Source organism: Pelobates fuscus, chromosome 3 (assembly GCF_036172605.1).
Source record: "Pelobates fuscus isolate aPelFus1 chromosome 3, aPelFus1.pri, whole genome shotgun sequence".
NCBI lineage: Eukaryota > Metazoa > Chordata > Amphibia > Anura > Pelobatidae > Pelobates > Pelobates fuscus.
This window is the reverse complement of record NC_086319.1, coordinates 363,583,035-363,603,131: the sequence shown is the minus strand read 5'-3', so window position 1 is coordinate 363,603,131 and position 20,097 is coordinate 363,583,035. Positions and strand designations below refer to the sequence as shown.

The 20,097-nt window shown below is 44.2% G+C and overlaps 1 protein-coding gene across 2 annotated transcripts in view; it reads left to right on the top strand.

Annotated features, from left to right (window-relative positions):
- LOC134603388 (myosin-2 heavy chain-like) overlaps positions 1-20,097 on the top strand; it is a 58,024-nt gene that overhangs the window by 34,588 nt on the left and 3,339 nt on the right. For both annotated transcript variants that reach the window (XM_063449301.1, XM_063449302.1), the window contains 10 exons: positions 2,390-2,498; positions 3,238-3,279; positions 8,481-8,612; positions 11,765-11,838; positions 12,044-12,128; positions 12,584-12,752; positions 13,750-13,832; positions 14,433-14,531; positions 15,772-15,879; positions 17,175-17,318. In XM_063449301.1, coding sequence (XP_063305371.1) covers positions 2,390-2,498; positions 3,238-3,279; positions 8,481-8,612; positions 11,765-11,838; positions 12,044-12,128; positions 12,584-12,752; positions 13,750-13,832; positions 14,433-14,531; positions 15,772-15,879; positions 17,175-17,318 — 1,045 coding nt within the window. The remainder of the gene's footprint in view (positions 1-2,389; positions 2,499-3,237; positions 3,280-8,480; positions 8,613-11,764; positions 11,839-12,043; positions 12,129-12,583; positions 12,753-13,749; positions 13,833-14,432; positions 14,532-15,771; positions 15,880-17,174; positions 17,319-20,097) is intronic.

The window sequence follows — 20,097 nt, the reverse complement described above, 5'->3', positions numbered from 1 at the left end:
CAAACCTTTATAAATTTGGGGGGATCCACAGTTTATTGGTGTTTACTCTCATCTCTGTATTAATATTGAGGGATGTCTAAGTAGTAACGTCAGTGTGTGTCAGCAGGGCCAGCCGTTGGGGTGTGCAAGCTGTGCGGTCAAGCAGGGTGCCATGACAACAAAGGCACCCGACGGCCAACACAGCTCACAAGTTGGGTACACCAGCATATTCAATTTAAACGATTCGCTGGTGGTCCACTGGTGCGCATCAGCAGTAGGTGCAGTCCTCTCCCTCGTGGTTCCGGCGCTCAGTTAGTGAGTCAGAGCACAGGCTCAGAGATTCTCACCCTGTGCTCTGACAACATTGAAAGTCAGAGCCGTGAAGGAGCGGGTATGGCAAAGAGCTACTGATTAGCATAACATCAATATCCGTTATAAAACCAGGAAAAGGTGGGCATGGATGGTGAACTGATTTGGTGGTGCAATGGGCCACTTGACTGGTTTTTCCCCCCAGGCCTAAGGCTGCCAGCCCTCCCCTGAGTGACAGGCACATACTCTCAGTGACAGACACGGATACACATGCTGAAACATGTATACACACACTGCAGCACGCATACACACACTGACAGACACGGATACACATGCTGAAACATGTATACACACACTAACGCACGCATACACACACTGACAGACACACACTCTCAGTGACAGATACACACACACTGACAAACACACATACACACTCACTGACAAAAACATATACACTCCCAGTGACAGACACACACTCACTAACATACACACACTCTCACACTCACTAACAGGCACACACTAACTGACACAAACACTTACACTCACTAACAGACACACGCTAACACACTCACTAACAGACACACACTAACATACTTTTTTTTTTTTAAGTTTAATCCACCCAGCCTCCCGACCTTTGGGAGTGCTGGAATTGATTCTTCCCTGGGGTCCAGTGGGGTTGCTGCTGGCTAGGCTGGGAGGCACGCGGGCAGGTAGTCGGGCGGGCTCATATTGGAGGTGGCGAGGGAGCTGGGATCTCCCTGCTCAGCTCCCTTGCGCGCCTCTTAGTGATGCCGGAGTGACGTCATATTCCGGCTCCGGCATCACTGCAGTGCGTGCGAGGGAGCTCAACAGGGGAGAGCTCGGGGACTGTGCTCCCTCATGTGCCCCGCAACATCAGCGCATGCTAGCCTTGGGGGGGGGAGGGGCATTTGCCAGGGCGATTGGGGGGGTGGCTTTTTTGCCACCCCCCTGAAAGTGCCACCCAAGGCAAATGCCTTGTCAGTCTCGCGGTAAATACACCGCTGCCTGCACCTGCAGCTCCAGGAGCTGATATTGAGTTCTATAAGATTTCAACGCTAATCCCGATCTAGCGTATCGTGTCTTCTTGGTGGGTCTAGGCTGCTCCTGATGCCGTGAACAAGTGTGTGGCTCGGGGACACGGGATGGAGGGTCAAAATACAATGAGTATATTCTTTTAGGAGTAACCTGAAGGTCTGTCACTGTGTCCCTTTTTACAAAAAGTGCAGTTTTTTAATAAAAATTTACACTTTCATAAATTATCCTGGTTACACCGCCCTCCCAACTGTCAGACAACCGGTCCTGTTATCTTCTGGTTGTTTAGCTCAGTGAAGTTAAACTCAAGAAGCAGCAGTTGCTCAGGGCACCTGCCTTGTAAAGACTTCTCATTGAGCTGTATTGGGAAGTCTGTGATTGGACAGCCACAGAAAGTCTGGGCTGGGTTAGAAGGGGAGGGCTTGTAAAGGCAGCAGACAAGAGAACTGCAGCTTTTGCACATTATTTTTATATTTATACCCCTAATGAAAAGAATGCAGCAAGAGATGATGGCCAACATATGACAAAGGCATTAAATACTTTTAAGGTATTACTTTTACTGTGAATTTGACACAGGAAATCTCCACCTGTTTTAAATTGACGCAAAAAACAATGTCTCATTTGTTCTGTTTACTTGTGTATGATTTCGTTATAACTTCATTGTAATTTTGACCATTTGTTAAAAATGTTACACAGCTCCCAGAATTGACAAGGACAGAAAGAGAACCCGTTTTCTCTCAGATGTCATCAAACATTGTTTAAGTTTGCAAGTTCTTATAAGCAAAACAAGCTCTACCATAGTGTGGAGTAATTTTCTATGAGTCGTGGTGTGTGAATGAGAAGTTAAGAATTATTTTAGGTGCTACAGCAATGTAAATGAATGAATGAATAAATAAACGCAAATCTTTGTAGCAACACTTCCTACGCCACATGCTATATGAATGAGGACGTTGCTTGTATCCTCTCACAATTCCAATATCTCCAGCCAAAAGCTGCAAATCTTTCACTGTCACAATTCACTGCAATTTAAATGCGGGTCTTCTTTCAGGACATCATCAGCTGAACTCAGGTCACAAATAGAAAATCTTAAACAGGAGCTGGAAAAAGAGAGGGAAGCGGTGATGCAAAAAGAAGAACTAATATTTACTTTGAGAGAGGTGAGACCGTGAGACTATGTGCAGAGTTCCCACTCCTCCTTGTCATTGGATAAAAACTGTTTGTTCGGGAAAACTCTGATCTAATGTATCTTATAGACCGCTGATATTGTGCATGTGTTCTCCCATTCTCCCACCATACTAGCATCCGTACCAGGGCTTGATTTCCCATTAGGTAGAGTAGGCACCTGACCACTGGAAGTCGCCTGTTTTCAGCACTTATAATATGTCTTTTTGAGCTTAAAGGAATACAAACATGTGTTCCTGGCACTATAGTCCTGACGTGGTTGTTTAGGTGACCCCCTCTCTGTTCGCAGTAAAAAGATAAGTTCATTTATTCATTCCAGTAAGAGGGAACTGTGGACAAGATACTCAGTTGGAGTACTGGAGCTCTCTCACACATCCACTTTGGCAAATGGAACAAAAATGAGTCAAGCTGCCATCATTTAACGCTACTAAAGATAAGAATTAAAGTTAGCTCTTTTACGCAAATCGCAGCTCTCCCAATGATATCCATGGGAACATTGCTATTTATTTACTTTTCTTGCTATTTAATTACCGATATTTAGATATTTTTCTGACTGCAGTTCTGATCTTTATTTTCCAAATTGGAGGTTAACTCTGTGCAAGTCACTGTTTAGACTCTTAGCAGAACCAACATAATCATACAGAGCATTGTTCTAAAATGACCTGAATTAAAGTGGTGTGGGCAAATCATATTTTATATTTGCTTTTTCTTTAGGAAGTGGAAGAATTGAAGCATAAGAAACCTGGTGATATTAAGGTGAGACAAGACAGATCTTGCATAAAGACAAAGAGAAACACAGAACAATTTGTGTGAACAGTACAATATAATGATACATGTAAAACGATTTAACAATTAACACAAAAGGAGCAAATATAACAAGTGAATACTAAGCATTGACTTGCTGGAGCTTCTGTGTTAGAGTTGCCAGTAGTGTAAACCACTGGTAACCTCTAAACAGAGCCAGATTACTGATTAGGCAACCTAATGCCTGGGCTCAGACAGGGGACCAGACAGGGGCTCTGTCTGGACATGCAGTCTCAGCTCTATAGCCCTGTGCCCCCTCACCTGCTTGTGGGAGTTTTCTGGTCTGCACCAATATCAGGTGCAGATCACACTAAGAGCTCCCTTGCAGTCCCCTGCACTATTTTAAGACTCAGAACTTCACAGCCAGCCAGGGCCGGTGCAAGGATTTTTGCCGCCCTAGGCAAAAAAATTTTTGCCGCCCCCCCATATGTCCAGCCCACTATGTGACATCACAATGCCCCGCCCATATGCTCTGCCAGAAGACAGTGTGTTTACATTAAAAAGCCTACAGACACAGGCTATAGACACCAGAACCACTACATTATGCTGTAGTGCTTCTGGTGACTATAGTATCCATTTAATGTGAGGTAAATTAGAGATTAGTGCCACTAATAATATATTGGATTGCCTACTTACCACCAGATGAGGACAAGAGGCTGATGATGGGCTCAGTCTGGCTCCACAGGTCTGGTGTAGAAGAGGCTCCCTGGAGACTGTTTTTAACAGTGCTCACAACAATTAACGAACAGGAAGCAGCTCCATTTTTTAGGGCCCCTTACACAGCTCAAGGTCTGGGCCCCCAGGGGGCATACGCCTACAATGCCCACCCATAAATCCACCTACATGGCCCATCCATGAGTTGGGGATGTTTTATGTGTGCAATTTGTGTAAGGGATGTAGTGTGTTTATAGGGGATGTAGTGTGTGTTTGCGTGTAAGGAATGCATTGTATGTTTCTGTGTGTGTGTGTGTGTGTGTGTGTAAGGGGTGCAAGGTTTGTTTCTGTGTATGTAATTGAATGCAGTGTGTGTCTGTAAGGGGTGCATTAATTATGTAAGAGAACGTAAGGGATGAATTGTGTGTTTCGGGTGTGTCTGTGTGTGAGTAGGAATGCATTGTAGGAATGCAAAGTTATGCACTTCGGCGTAAAGAATACACAAGCAACGTATACCCTTAATGGAAGCGAATTAGGGATAACAACACACGAAAAGGACTTGGGAATTGTTATAGACAACAAACTATGCAACAATGTGCAATGTCAATCAGCAGTGGCCAAGGCCAGTAAGGTATTGTCATGCATGAAAAAGGGCATTCATTCTCGGGACGAGAATATCATTTTGCCTCTCTATAAATCACTGGTAAGACCACATATTGAATATGCTGTGCAATTTTGGGCACCTGTTCTAAAGAAGGATATCATGGCACTAGAAAAAGTGCAGAGGCGGGCTACAAAATTAATAAAAGGATTGGAACATATCAGCTATGAAGAAAGGTTAACAAATTTAAACCTATTTAGTTTAGAAAAACGTCGCCTGAGAGGGGATATGATAACATTATACAAATATATTCGGGGCCAATACAAACCATTGTGTGGAAATCTATTCACAAACCGGACTTTACATAGGACACGAGGCCATGCGTTTAGACTGGAAGAAAGAAGATTTCGTCTAAGGCAAAGGAAAGGTTTTTTTACTGTAAGAACAATCAGGATGTGGAATTCTCTGCCTGAAGAAGTGGTTTTATCAGAGTCCATACAGATGTTCAAACAGCTACTAGATGCATACTTGCAAAGACAGAATATTCAAGGATATAATCTTTCAATGTAGGGTAATAACTGCTTGATTCAAGGATAAATCTGACTGCCATTCTGGGGTCAATAAGGATTTTTTTGTCCTAGCTTGTTGCAAAATTGTGCTTCAAACTGGGTTTTTTTTTTTTTTTCTCTTTTGGATCAACAGCAAAAAACAGGTGTGAGGAAGGCTGAACTTGATGGACGCAAGTCTCTTTTCAGCTATCTAACTATGTAACTATGTAACTATGTAACTATGTATGTTTCTGTGTGTGTGTGGGGGGGGATGCATTGTGTATGTGTGTAGTGTAAAAGAGAGGGTTTGTGGGGTAGGATAGGGACTGAGATGGGAACAGCTTTCTTTTAAAAAAAAAAAAATTCATAGTGCTCTCCCCTCAATTATTGATTTCCCCTTCCCTTCTGTCCCTCCGTGTTCTCCCCTTCTGTCACTTAGTGCTCTCCCTTGGCCCCCTGTCCCTCTGCAGTCCCCCTTGGTGGTCTTCTCACTCCCCCCTCCCCCCTTAGTGGTCCTCCCTCTCCCAAACCCCTTAGTAGACCTTCCCCTACTCCCCCCACCCCCTTAGTGGTAATCACCCTCCTCCCCTCTCCTTAGTAGTCCTCCCTCCTTACCCCCCTTTGGTGGTCCTTCCCCCCCTTAGTGGTCCTTATCCCCCCTCCCCTAGTGGTCCTTTCCCCCCCCCAACCTCCCCTAGTGGTCCTTATCCCCCCTCCCTCCCCTAGTGGTCCTTATCCCCCCAACCTCCCATAGTGGTCCTTATCCCCCCTCCCTACCTCCCCTAGTGGTCCTTATCCCCCTCCCCTAGTGGTCCTTATCCCCCCCTCCCCTAGTGGTCCTTATCCCCCCTCCCCTAGTGGTCCTTATCCCCCCCAACCTCCCATAGTGGTCCTTACCCTCCCCTCCCTCCCATAGTGGTCCTTATCCCCCTCCCTCCCATAGTGGTCCTTATCCCCCCCCCTCCCTTAGTGGTCCTTATACCCCCTCCCTCCCTTAGTGGTCCTTATACCTCCCTTAGTGGTCCTTATACCCCCCTCCTCCTTTAGTGGTCCTTACCCCCCCTCCCTCCCATAGTGGTCCTTATCCCCCCCTCCCTCCCATAGTGGTCCTTATCCCCCCCTCCCTCCCATAGTGGTCCCTATCCCCTCCCTCCCATAGTGGTCCTTATCCCCCCCCTCCCTTAGTGGTCCTTATCCCCCCCCTCCCTTAGTGGTCCTTATCCCCCCCCCCCTCCCTTAGTGGTCCTTATACCCCCTCCCTCCCTTAGTGGTCCTTATACCTCCCTTAGTGGTCCTTATACCCCCCCTCCTCCTTTAGTGGTCCTTACCCCCCTCCCTCCCATAGTGGTCCTTATCCCCCCCTCCCTCCCATAGTGGTCCTTATCCCCCCCTCCCATAGTGGTCCTTATCCCCCCCCTCCCTTAGTGGTCCTTATACCCCCTCCCTCCCTTAGTGGTCCTTATACCCCCCTCCTCCCTTAGTGGTCCTTATACCCCCCCTCTCTCCCTTAGTGGTCCTTATACCCCCCTCCCTCCCTCCCATAGTGGTCCTTATCCCCCCCTCCCATAGTGGTCCTTATCCCCCCCCCTTAGTGGTCCTTATCCCCCCCCCCTCCCTTAGTGGTCCTTATACCCCCTCCCTCCCTTAGTGGTCCTTATACCTCCCTTAGTGGTCCTTATACCCCCCTCCTCCTTTAGTGGTCCTTACCCCCCCTCCCTCCCATAGTGGTCCTTATCCCCCCCTCCCTCCCATAGTGGTCCTTATCCCCCCCCTCCCATAGTGGTCCTTATCCCCCCCTCCCTTAGTGGTCCTTATACCCCCTCCCTCCCTTAGTGGTCCTTATACCCCCTCCCTCCCTTAGTGGTCCTTATACCCCCCCTCCTCCCTTAGTGGTCCTTATACCCCCCCTCTCTCCCTTAGTGGTCCTTATACCCCCCCTCCCTCCCTCCCTTAGTGGTCCTTAAACCCCCCCTCCCCTCCCCCTTAGTGGTCCTTAAACCCCCTCCCCCCCTTAGTGGTCCTTAAACCCCCCCCCCTCCCTCCCTCCCTTAGTGGTCCTTAAACCCCCCCCTTCCCCCCTTAGTGGTCCTTAAACCCCCCCCTCTCCCTTAGTGGTCCTTAAACCCCCCCCTCTCCCTTAGTGGTCCTTATACCCCCCCCTCTCCCTTAGTGGTCCTTATACCCCCCCTCTCCCTTAGTGGTCCTTATACCCCCCCTCCCTCCCTCCCTTAGTGGTCCTTAAACCCCCCCTTCCCTCCCCCCTTAGTGGTCCTTAACCCCCCCCCTGTGGTCCTTAACCCCCCCTCCCCTCCCCCCTTAGTGGTCCTTAACCCCCCCCTCCCCTCCCCCTTAGTGGTCCTTAATCCCCCCCCTCTCCCTTAGTGGTCCTTAAACCCCCCCCCCCCCTCTCCCTTAGTGGTCCTTAAACCCCCCCCCTCTCCCTTAGTGGTCCTTAAACCCCCCCTCTCCCTTAGTGGTCCTTAAACCCCCCCTCTCCCTTAGTGGTCCTTAACCCCCCCCCCTTAGTGGTCCTTAAACCCCCCCCGTGGTCCTTAAACCCCCTCCCCTCCCCCCCTTAGTGGTCCCTACCCTCCCCTCCTGCCCATGTAGCGTGGCCGGGCGGCGCGGAACGCGGGACAGGAACCTTTGTTTCCTGTACCCGGCCGCCGGCGGGATGACAGGAAATGCTCAGCACCGCGCCGCCCGGCCACGCTACATGGAGAGACCGGCAGGAGGGAGCGCTCTGCTCTTCCCTCCTGCCGGTCATAAACCCGGCCGCCCTCCATGCAGCAGTGCTGCGCCGCCCGGGGCTTGCTAAAGCGCTCAGGCGGCGCAGCATGAGGAGGCGCAGCAGGGACAGGGATCCGGCGCCCCCTGGTAAGTTGCGCCCTAGGCGGCTGCCTAGGTCGCCTTACAGGTGGCGCCGGCCCTGAAAATATATTTATCTTTCACTTACACGGTGACCTACAGCTGGAGGACAGCATCTAATTAGCGTTTTGAATGCATGGAAGGGACATTCTCCGGTGAACCAGATATAAGGAAAAGGCCTTTAATTACAGGCACAGATTTTGATCTATAATTAGGCATCACAAGGGGCATCATGCTTGCAGTGATTGTTCATCTTCCTTGTGAAAAACGGATTGTTTATTAAAGTAGGGACTATTTGTGGCTGTCATTGTGTCACTCCCTTAAACCCCTGTGGTTTTCTAGAGGTAAAGGTAACCTTGCTCCAAAGCTTGCTAACGGGGAACAGTCTGCCTTATTAATATTCCCAGTTATGGAAGAGATGAGATATAAACACTGTTTTAAACATCTTACATGTGTGATTATTTGGTGTCCTTATAACACAGGCGTCCCTGGAGGAGGTAGACTCTGATCTAGTTGAAGTGCGAAAGGAACTTCAGAAGGTCTGGGATATGTTGAAAACAAAGGGCACAGAGCTGGAAGAGCAATATCAGGAGCTAAAGTCTGCTCGGAGCCAGGTAATGAGGGTTTCCACAGCATGTAGTACATTACGGGTGTATGTTGACAGAGAAAGAAGAAGGGAGCTAAATTAACTTAAATACAGTACTATCATGGCTATTCGTTAAAGTGTGGATTGTGAAGAATTTAAAGTGAACTTCAAGTTGTAAGCAAAATTAGCCAACCTGAAGTAATTAGGTTTGAAAAAGATGACTTGGTCATAATCGATGGGTATTTTAAGGAAATTGCAAATCTTAGACCAAAATAGCTGGACTAGAAGCATGGCTAACTTGGAGAATGTTTCCACTTGAACTTTTTTAGCCTTAAATTTGAAATTCACTTTGTTAATTAGAAAAACATTGCGATTCGTATTAGTGCTGGAACACCATTTTGTCACTCCCGTCTGAGGAGCCACAAGGCGAAATGCATGTCAGGGCTACTGACAGGCGCACTTTCTGAAGTTACCAAAATTAAGTGTGCTCACAAGATTATGACCAATAACTTCGAAACTATTTGAGTTGGGACACTGTTTATTTTTTAAGACTGTTATCCGTACCACCGATTCTCACATATCTAATCTTTATTTAGCTATTAGGTGTCTACCAGCACCCGGGGTTGGATATGAGTCAAATTAGGCAAGACTAGAAGTGGTCAGATTTTTTGGGTAAGGGGTGTCCTCGAAGGCACAGCATAGGTACCAGCCAGACGCTTGAAATGAAGGCTTAAGCATTTTACCCGATTCCACTTAATCTCCGGTTTTTAATCCTGCCTCTATCACTGCAACAACATAACAAAACTGTTGCCAATCTATACTTACAGTTGCAATAGTGTCAAACAGACATATTGCTACAATTTAGCTGGAGTCGTTTTGCTGCAGGTCGACAATATTGTATTATGGTTGCATTCCTTGTCCTCTGTTTCTCTTTCCCCCGATGCTCCTATGGATAGCGGAACTAAGGATCACAACATTAATCGCTACCTCACGTCTCTTCTATGTTCCGTCAGAATCTTTACGTATTTAGGCATGATACCCTGGCAGAACGAAGGAAGTATACAACAAACCCTGTCTAGCTAAGAGCCCGATTTCCTACAGGGGGGAGAGGGGTAGGGGGTGCACATTTGCCGGTGAAATAGCTCAGTAGGCTAATACATCAGCAGAATCTGTTCTAACCCTTGGGTTGCAGGTTCAAATCCCGGCAGGGTTGACTCAGCCCTTCATCCTTCCGAGGTAGATAAAATGAGTACCATTAAATTGGGTGATAGTAACAACCCCTGGATGTTGGGCTAAGGTAACATCCCCAGGACGTACTTGGAAACCAGAGTAATGTGAATGTACCTTTCCTGGTTAAATACTTTGTTATTATTATTATTTGTATATTGTTTCAGAGATTATCTATAGAGCAGTATAGTGCATTACAATTCCCCTCTGTCAGGATCGGGACAGGGATCCAACACGCAGAGTACAAACAGGTACAGGGTACGTATACCGGACCTTAGAATGGCCGGACTAACGTAAGAGTAGTAAAGAATGGTCTAGAGACAAGCCGAGGTCGAGGGAACTAGAGAGCAGGTAAACGAGAGACAAGCCGAGTCAAAGGGTAATAGAGGTAAACGAGGTAGAACAGACAAGCCGCGTCAAAACCAAAGAAACTAACAGCATACAAGAGCACTGAGTGACTAGACAAGCTAGAACCACGACAGGGCAATGAACAAACGTAGAAAGGCCTCTTTTATACCCTGATCTAAACAGGTAATCACGCCCCCGACGAATCCTCATTCGTGCTTGGGGCTTGATTGACAGATCGGGTTGGGTTGTCGTCATGACGTCGGCTACTGAACGCCACGTCATAAAAGGAAGTGGATCCCTCGCGGCCGGCGTGTAAACGACCGAGGGAACCGCGAGGAACGAGTGATTCAACCCTTTTGCGAGGAAGAACGTCCAAGTGTCTCACCTCCACAGAGGTAGAGACAGCAGGTACCCTGACACCCTCTTATCGTTGGGAATCTCTTAGCTTTATCAAAAGCAGAGACCTTTTCTTATAAATTTCCTTCCTAGCCAATTACTTATTTTTTAAGGTGGTGGTATCAGCATGTGTGTGTTGGTTATTAATTTAGATTTCTAGAGATCCTCTTGGGTTTAGATTTCCACCATACAGGGCATACCTGGAATGTATCCCCCTACTCCTGACTTAGATAGCTGACATAATTTAATTCAATAGGGGTTATCCCCGAACAGGAGGCATACACAGACCCACAGTTAATATTCGTTAATTTCACTAAAACCAAAAACATTGCTTAGTGTTTGAAAATCTATTAATAAAATATTTTCCCAGGAAAGATACGTTGAGATTTCTCTTGTTTTCAAGTATGAAAATCACCATGAATGCCTGCTAAGTCACAGTTTATTGAATAATCCTGTCTGCATCTTAATCGATATTACAGTTAATTATTTCCCTTAACTTCCTGCCGCCTTGACAATGATCAAAACCGTCACTTATCAAAATCAACTACATTTAAACCTTTTGTGTTTTGACCCGAATGAGTGATTTAAAATCCCAATTAGACAGGCCTAGAAAATAGTAAAAAAAAGAAAGAGAGAGAGAGAAAGATAAAAGGAAAAAAAGAGAGAAGAGAAAAGAAACGAAAAGCATTGATAATACTCTCACTTTGAGTTAAATATAAAAAAAAGAAATAGAGAAGATAGGGTAAAAAAAGGAGAGAAAATTAGAAAATGATATATGTATGTGTAACTAGGTATAAGCTATCTAGTAGCAGGAATATTGATTAACAATGAATAATTGAATATGTAATTGTAATTGTTTCTATTTGTATGTTTTTGTATGTAATTTTAAAAAAAAAATATTAATAAAACAAAAAACAAAAAAAAACTGAAAACATTGCCAATCTAATTTGATTGATTCTGGCCTAGTGAAAATCACTATGAATGCCTGACGATTCACACTATAATGAATAATACTGTCTGCATCCTAATATTACAATTAACTTAGAACAATGTAACACAATGAATTCTGATTCTGCCTTGTTCCTAAAAAACAGTCTAGTTCTAAAAGTTCTAAATGGGAAAATAGGGACCTACATAAATATTGTTTGACTGTAAGTGTTTGTACTGAGATACAGTATAACCAACACCATGCCCTCTGTGTTCCTTCAGTACAAGGAATGCAGTGCCGAGAATGTAAGACTGGAGCAGTTGGTGGCCTCCCTACAGAAGCAGTTGGAAGGATCGTAAGTAATACAGCTTGTAGACTAGGACTATGTCTCTGGGAGACATTGCCATCTAAGCAGGAGTCAGACACCCCCACTGCCAGTGACTTGTGTTTTATCCAAACTGGCATTTCACCGATTACATTCAGGGAGAATCAGGAAAGGGTTAAATGTGAAAAAACGTGTTAAAAAGATCAGCATTCTTGTCCGTTTGCTTGTTTTACAGAGAAGAGACAGTGAGGCACCTCCAGCAAAAGAGGGAAATGGAAAAAACGGAAATGGACATTGAAAGGTCCTCACTGGAGCTGAAGGTACGCGCTGGCTGTGGGCTGAGCAGTATTCACTATTCTTGTTGTAACATTTTTCAGGAATGGCAATCTTTTACATTGTCCGAGAAATAAACAGCAGTATCCATGTACCACAACCACTACTATAAGAAGTACACAGTCGTAAAATGTTTTGCCACCTTCGCATTGTATATATTTGAATGAGGATTGATGCATTACTCTTCTAAATGCATAAACATCTTGATACTTGAAACACTTCAATCGCTACTGCTTTTCTTTGTTTTAAATAGCAGCTTCATAATATACAGAACTGACCGTATACAATACCTGTACAATGTTTTTGTCCTGTTGTCATAGGAGACATTATAACTGGATATTTGTTGAACGATGCAGCAAATACCAAACATGTTGCTCTCAATATGTGGAAATAGCTGGTGACGTTTTGTATTTCCCTTGACGCTCTGATGTTCTTTCTCCAGTTGGCAGAAATGCACGGACAGACTGACACGGCTTCCTCTACAGCTGTCCACCAGCCACCCCGGACTGGGCCGAGGAGATGGAGTCCAGTTGGAGCCCAAGCTGCAGATGGCTCCCAGAAGTGTGCTCGCTGTGATGCTTTCCTCTTACAGCTGGACAAGACCATCAAAGGTGTGTGGAACGCCAACATCTAATCCATCAACCAATTGATTGTAATATTACCACCTAGACTAATGTTAATAAGTGTGAATGGTCCATAAGAACTGGACTGCTTCAGGCAGTGCATTGCTCCGAACCATCCGTTTCACGTCATATCAATCAGACATTGAACACAACGAGCCTTTCATCAACACACAGTGATACTACTGGTACTCGCCTGGAGTAAAAGTAAAGAACTATCCATCACCAGACAATACATGCCATCACAGTCAGTAGGCTTCCAGTAGTGAGAGACACATGGGGAAATGACACGAATAGATGGAGCTCAACCCACCTAGGCCGTGTGTTTTATTTTAAAAAATGTTATAAACATGAAACTTCAATGTGTGTCTTTTTTCTTTTTAAACATCATGTCTTTGCACATTTAATTGTGCAAATTAATATTAAAAAGTAAAAAAATAACAATCTCCTGTTATCCTGAATTGGTGATTTTTGACAGCATATCTAATTCTACCTAACATTTGTTAAACTCACAAATGCTGTTTAGTGAACTGGACCGATCACTATTTTGTAGTATGTGCAATTTCTTAACCTTAACCTTTGAAATAAAATAATATTTATATATATTTGGGCCGCATGCCTTTATTTTTAAATATGGATTTAAGAAGATCAGTCATTCACCCCAGACTCATACAGGCAGAAAAACCACAGACAATAACTGGATTTCACATACGAGAGCAGCCAAGTTGCTGAAGATGGCCTTTGGATTAGGACATGGTAAATCCATTTTTATGTGATAGGAGGACACTGATTGGATTGGCAGGTTAGATCATTGGTACAAATTGTAATACTACTAAGGACTAGAAGGGATACAATTACCGCTGACAATTCGATAGTACTGTCCCATCAATGTCAATGAGAGAACTGCTGTTCAGGTACAAACATGTGATCATTACAGATTTAGGTCCTAAGTAAAAGTGAGCATGACAAACTGTGTTTTTTTGGCCAGGGTGCCAGGGATGCAATGTGGAGTTAGAGGAGGAGAAAACCCAGATGCTGTCATCTCTGCACCAGCTGCAAGGAATATTAAAGGTATTTTGTCACCGGAGTTTTGAACAAAATCAAAGTTTTCTTGATGCACGAAAAAAAGGTAGAATGATTGCTCTTCTGTAAATTTCCCTTTAGCCAAAATGTACATAAGGACTTCTGTGTTCTGGGTTTAGATTGTTGTTTCCTAACTCCTTGGTCAGGACTTAATATAAGGTCTCCATGGTATTCCAATGGGTTACCAGTAGATGGAACCAGCATTTTAGATCTACCAGGTAAATGTCCTCATTAAATGACTGTGGCAGCACTGCTTCCCCCGAAGAGTCCTGGTCCCCGGGGAAGGGATTCGATGAAAGAGTCTGACTCTGAAGAATTTAGTAGGGTATATTTTATAATTATTGAATTGGTCACCGAGATCGTTTTATAACTGAAGAATGAGTCCCTGACCATGGACATGCTTTGGGTCCATATAAAAAAAGTGCTGTTACTGTGGGCTTTATGCAAGTATTAGCACTTTCTGTTACAATGCTGCATTTGGATAAATTGTTAATTTTCTATCTTTCTGTTCTATTTCTGTATATTTACATCCATTCTCTTCCTGCTCACCTTAGTTATTTTCTTCTCTCTCTTTCCATGTATCGATAGGACAGCTCTAAGCAGACAAAAGTGAATGAACAAGTTGCCCAAATTCTGCAAGCAGACAACGAGTCTCTAAAAAAACAATACAGATCAGTAACGGAACAGGTAATATTAGCAGGTTTATGATAAGATGACCACAGTGTCTGTGCCATGGTGCTATGTACTAACAGAACAACTCTTTCAGAACTAAGTACTTAAAGGAACACTATAGTCACCTAAATTACTTTAGCTAAATAAAGCAGTTTTAGTGTATAGATCATTCCCCTGCAGTCTCACTGCTCAATTCACTGTCATTTAGGAGTTAAATCACTTTGTTTCTGTTTATGCAGCCCTAGCCATACCTCCCCTGGCTATGATTGACAGAGCCTGCATGAAAAAAAAAACAACTGGTTTCACTTTCAAATAGATGTAATTTACCTTAAATAATTGTATCTCAATCTCTAAATTGAACTTTAATGACATACAGGAGGCTCTTGCAGGGTCTAGCAAGCTATTAACATAGCAGGGGATAAGAAAATCTTAATTAAACAGAACTTGCAATAAAGAAAGCCTAAATAGGGCTCTCTTTACAGGAAGTGTTTATGGAAGGCTGTGCAAGTCACATGCAGGGAGGTGTGACTTGGGTTAATAAACAAAGGGATTTAACTCCTAAATGGCAGAGGATTGAGCAGTGAGGCTGCAGGGGCATGTTCAATACACCAAAACTGCTTAATTAAGCTAAAGTTGTTCAGGTGACTATAGTGTCCCTTTAACACTTTGGAAACCACGTATATGGATATATTTTTTTATTCAAGGGACATTATAGTCACCAGAACTGCTAAAGCTTAATGTAGTGGTTCTGGTATCTATAGCATATCCCTGCAGGCTCAGCAATGAAAATGCAGTGTTTACATTGCTGTCTAGTAAGACCTTGAAGTGCAGTCACTCAGACTGTCACTAGAAGTGTTTCTTATTTCAGTGCTGCATTGTGTTCATAGTCTCCACGTTTTGCATGGAGATTCTGAACGCTCCCCATAGAGATGCATTGATTCATAGGAGGAGATGCTGAGTGGCGCAGCTTGGTATGAGAAAACATTGGATTGGCTGAGTTCATAAAGATTATCTCAGCTATGGAGGCGGGGCCAGCCACGGCAAGACCAGGGCAGCGATGGGGGGAAAAAGTACTTTAATTACCTTTTAACGCCATTCTGAGGAGGCCCATCAACTTAACGTGTACTCCAGCACTATGGTGTTAAGAATACATGTTTGTATTCCTAACAGTATATTGTTCCTTCCAGGCTTATACTGTATATGTAAAAGATGCGCCTAGGAATAGATTATAAAGCTGTGTACTATCTATTTCTAGCTCAAGGGATTGTTCAAAGAGAAAATAAATCTGACAAAAGCTTATAACAAGCTTCCTAAAGAGGAGAAACCGGAGGAAAACTGGGCTGAAAAATTCAAAATGGTCGAGGTAAGAGATGTGAGAGACTATATACATGCTTCCATATATGTACGTTATGTATAATTATACTGCATATATGTATAAATTGTGTATACTTTGTAACATATTACTTATTTTGTTTATTATTCATTCTGTTTGACTAACAAAATACGACCGACCTTTTGATAAAGAGCTTCCCCGGATTTCCATTTTTGCAAATAATAGCATATTCATTTATTGCAAACTGTAGTGTTGGTATAGAATGGTAAGTGAAGTTTAGTGCCAACCTTGCAATGCAGTTTACTAAAATTCCAACTTCATGTTATAGAGCAGAGTTGCACTTTCCTTTTTCAGGGCTCCCTCGTACACTTAAACACAGAGATGATCAGTCACTAACACATATCTAGAACGAGTAGGAATTGGATTGTGGAGTTTGTAAAAGGGACACTATAATCACCCAGACCATCTAATTGAAGTGGCCTGGCTGCAGTGCCCCTGTTCCCATTAGTCCTGCAATGTAAATCATTGGAGTTTTAGAGAAACTGCAATGATTATCTTGCAGGACTAAGACTGCCTCTAGTGACTGTCAATCAGACAACTACTAGGTTGTCATCCTGGATCCTAAGTCGCTTAAATGACGCTAGACATCTTCATGATCAATTGAGAAAGCCACCGAAGCGGAGAAACGCGTCTGGAGAGGTCTGACTCCCAACAATACCAGCCATCACTTGTACTACAAAGAGGACTATTATTTGATATATTTTTTCAGCACCACATATTTTTGCTGACTCGGGACGCCGAGCATTCGAATAATGTCTGGACTTTTTACATGGCTTTCATTTAGAAATTTGAAATAGACATATTATATGCAATAGTTATTGTTTCCTTTTTATATTTTGTCTGTATTTTATAATAAATTATTTTTAACTTATCTTGAGTGTGCTAGTAAGGTCAGTTCTATGATCGATTAGGAGAGAAGGGTTAATCTATTTATGTATTTGTTCTATATTCTATAGGTTGTTAGGTTTCCTATCTGTTGACCCTACTCTCATCTATTTTTATTCAATCAGCGCTCCACTATATATACTCTTTTCCATATTACTATAGGATCCCTATAAGAAAACAGCCCACACACAAAAGTACACTTTAAAATTGTACAAGGGTACATACATGTCCATGGTGTGCAAATGTACTTAGATATTTTCTTCCAACACTATGCTCTAGCAGAAAAATGCAGAACAATATAAATGCTATTAATTGTAAAAGTGTTATATATTATGGTATTACTGCCTCTGTGACCTCTGATCTTATTCTACCCATTCTAGAATGTGCAGAGTTCTATCGAAGACCAGGAAAAACGTCAAGAGGAACTTGGAAAGGAGAGAGACCGACTGCAAGAAGATCTCATAAAGACACACAATAACGATATCAGGAGCCTGCAGAGACAACTCGAAGAACAATCAAACAAGGTAAATAACTCCTTTTGCTCCATCAGCATATTAAGTATACACTGATCAGCCACAACATTAAGACCACTGACAGTTGTAGTGAATAACATTGCTTATATTGTTACAATGGCACCTGTCTAGGGCTGGGATATATTAGGCAGCAAGGGAACAGTCAGTTCTTGAATTTCATGTGATGGAAGGAGGAAAAATAGACAAGCGAAAAGATCTGACTGACTTTGACAAAGGCCAAATAGTGATGACTAAACGACTGGGTCAGAGCATCTCCAAAATGGCAATTCTTGTGGGGTGTTCCCAGTATGCAGTGGTTATTACCTATCAAAAGTGCTGCAAGGAAGGACAACCGGTGAAAGGGCCCCCAAGGCTCATTGATGTACCGATCACATAGAAAAGCTACTGTAGTTCAAATTGATAGAAAGGTGTCAGAACACACAGTGCATCGCAGTTTGCTGCATTTGGGGCTGCGTAGCCACAGACCAGTAAGAGTGCCCATGATGACACCTGTCCATCCCTGAAAGCGCTATCAATGGGAATGTGAGCATCAGAACTGGACCAAGGGGCAATGGTTACCTCTTCTGATGAATCACGTTTCTTTTTTTTTTTTAAGATCAGATGGGTAGCTGGGTGCGTTTGCATCATTTACCTGGGGAAGAGATGGCAGCAGCATGCACTATGGAAAGAAGGCAGGCTGGTGAAAGCAATGTTATGCTATGGACAATGTTCTGCTGGAAAACCTTGGTTCTGGCATTCACGTGGATGTTACTTTGACACTTACCACCTATCTAGAGCTTGTTTCAGATCATGGCAATGGTGTTCTTTGATGGCAATGGCCTCTTTCAGCAGGATAATGCACTCTGTCACAATGAAAAAAGTGTTCAGGAATGGTTTGAGGAACATGACAAAGAGTTCAAGATGTTGCCTTTGCCTCCAAGTTCCCGATCTCGATACGACTCCGCATCTGTGGGAATGTGCTGGAATGACAAATCCGATCCGTGGAGGCCCCCACCTCGCAGGACTTAAAGGATCTGCTGCTAATGCCTTGGTGCCAGATACCACAGGACACGTTCAGTGGATTTGTGGAGTCCATGCTTTAACGCATCAGAGCTGTTTTGGTAGCACAAGGGTGACCTACATGATATTAGGCAGGTAGTTTAATGTTGCGGCCGATCAGTGTAGATTTATCTGCCAGCAAATCAAAAAAGTTATTAAACTATCCATCAATCACTAAACAGAACTTCATTTAGGACAGTTTTCATCCCTTCCTTCAAACCATGTACATTCATGTTAACTAGTGAAACACCCTGTTGCCAGCAGTAGTGGCAATTTGAGTGCAGGGCTTAATTTTGTGTATTAAAAAATAAATTGATTAATAAAAATCCTATGGAGGGGTCAATAAGACCCCTATATTACTATAATGGAAGAATTGCACCTCCATATGCCCCCATCTGTGAACCAGAAGTCTTCTATTTTCTACTTTCTTAATAAAAATCCATAATTCCCAATGCTACTGATTATCCTGCGTTTTTTTTTTTTACATTTTAAATACCTCAACAAAAACTAACTTATCTTCACCCAAGGTGGGTTTGCGCAGAATGAGTGCTCCTAGCTTGGAAAGCCTTTTTATAGGTTTCCCACGCTATGACTGGTATCGCAAAGTGTGGGAACATTTCTCACACTTTGCAATATGACCAAGAGCGTTCTGATCAGCGTTCTAATCAGAGTGCCCGGACAGCCAAATCTCACTTCTCTCGAGACTTAGCTGTCGGCAGGGCCAGCACTACCATAAGGTGGCCCTGGCTGCCACCTTAGGGCGCACCGGCCCAGGGGGAGTGATCTCCGGGTGACCGGCAGGAGAAGGGCGCCCTTTGCAGCACTCCCCTCCTGCAGGTCACTGCATGTAAAGTGGCCGAGCGGGTGGACCGCCACCTACCTGGTCTGACAGGAAATACAACAAACTACTTCCTGTCAGACCGGGACAGAAAACTGGATCCTCCGCCGTGGACCGCCCACTCAGCCACATGGATGGAGGTGCGGGGGTGGGGGGGCACAAAGGGAGGTGCAGGGGACAAAGAGGGGAGAAGGACAATAATGGGTACAATAGGGGAGGGGGACAATAATAGGTACAAGAGGGGAGGGGGGCAATAATAGGTACAAGAGGGGATGGGGACAATAAAAGGTATAAGAGTGGATGGGGCAACAATAGGTAAAGAAGGGGAGAGGGGACTATGAAACATACAGGAGAGAAGGAAGGGCAATGAAAGGTACAGGAGAGGAGGGGGAGCAATGAAAGGTACAGGAGGTGAGGAGGGACTATAAAAGGTTCAGGAGGGGAAACCATAAAATATACGGGGAGGGGAAAAAAAGGTACAGGAGGGGGGACAATAAAAAGCACAGAAAGGATATTGAAAGGCACTGGAGGGCTGGGGGCACAAAGACATACAGAGGGGCACAGGGCACAAAGAGACACACAGAGGGACTGAGGGAAACTCAGATAAACTCAGAGGGGATAATGGGTCCCACACAGAGGGACTTCGGGGAGGAAAAGATGCACAGAGGGCCTCGGGGGGGAATAGAAGCACAAAAGGGATAGGGGGGAGTAAGAAGAAGCACAATGGGGCTAGGGGGAACAAAGAGAAGCACAAAGGTGTTGGGAAGAAAGAGCCACACAAAAGAGCTGGGGGGGGAGAAAGAGACACAGAAAGGGGCAGGAGGATGAAAGAAAATGGCTGGAGGGAAGAAAGAGACAGACAAAGGGGCTAGGGAAATTAAAAGATACACAAGG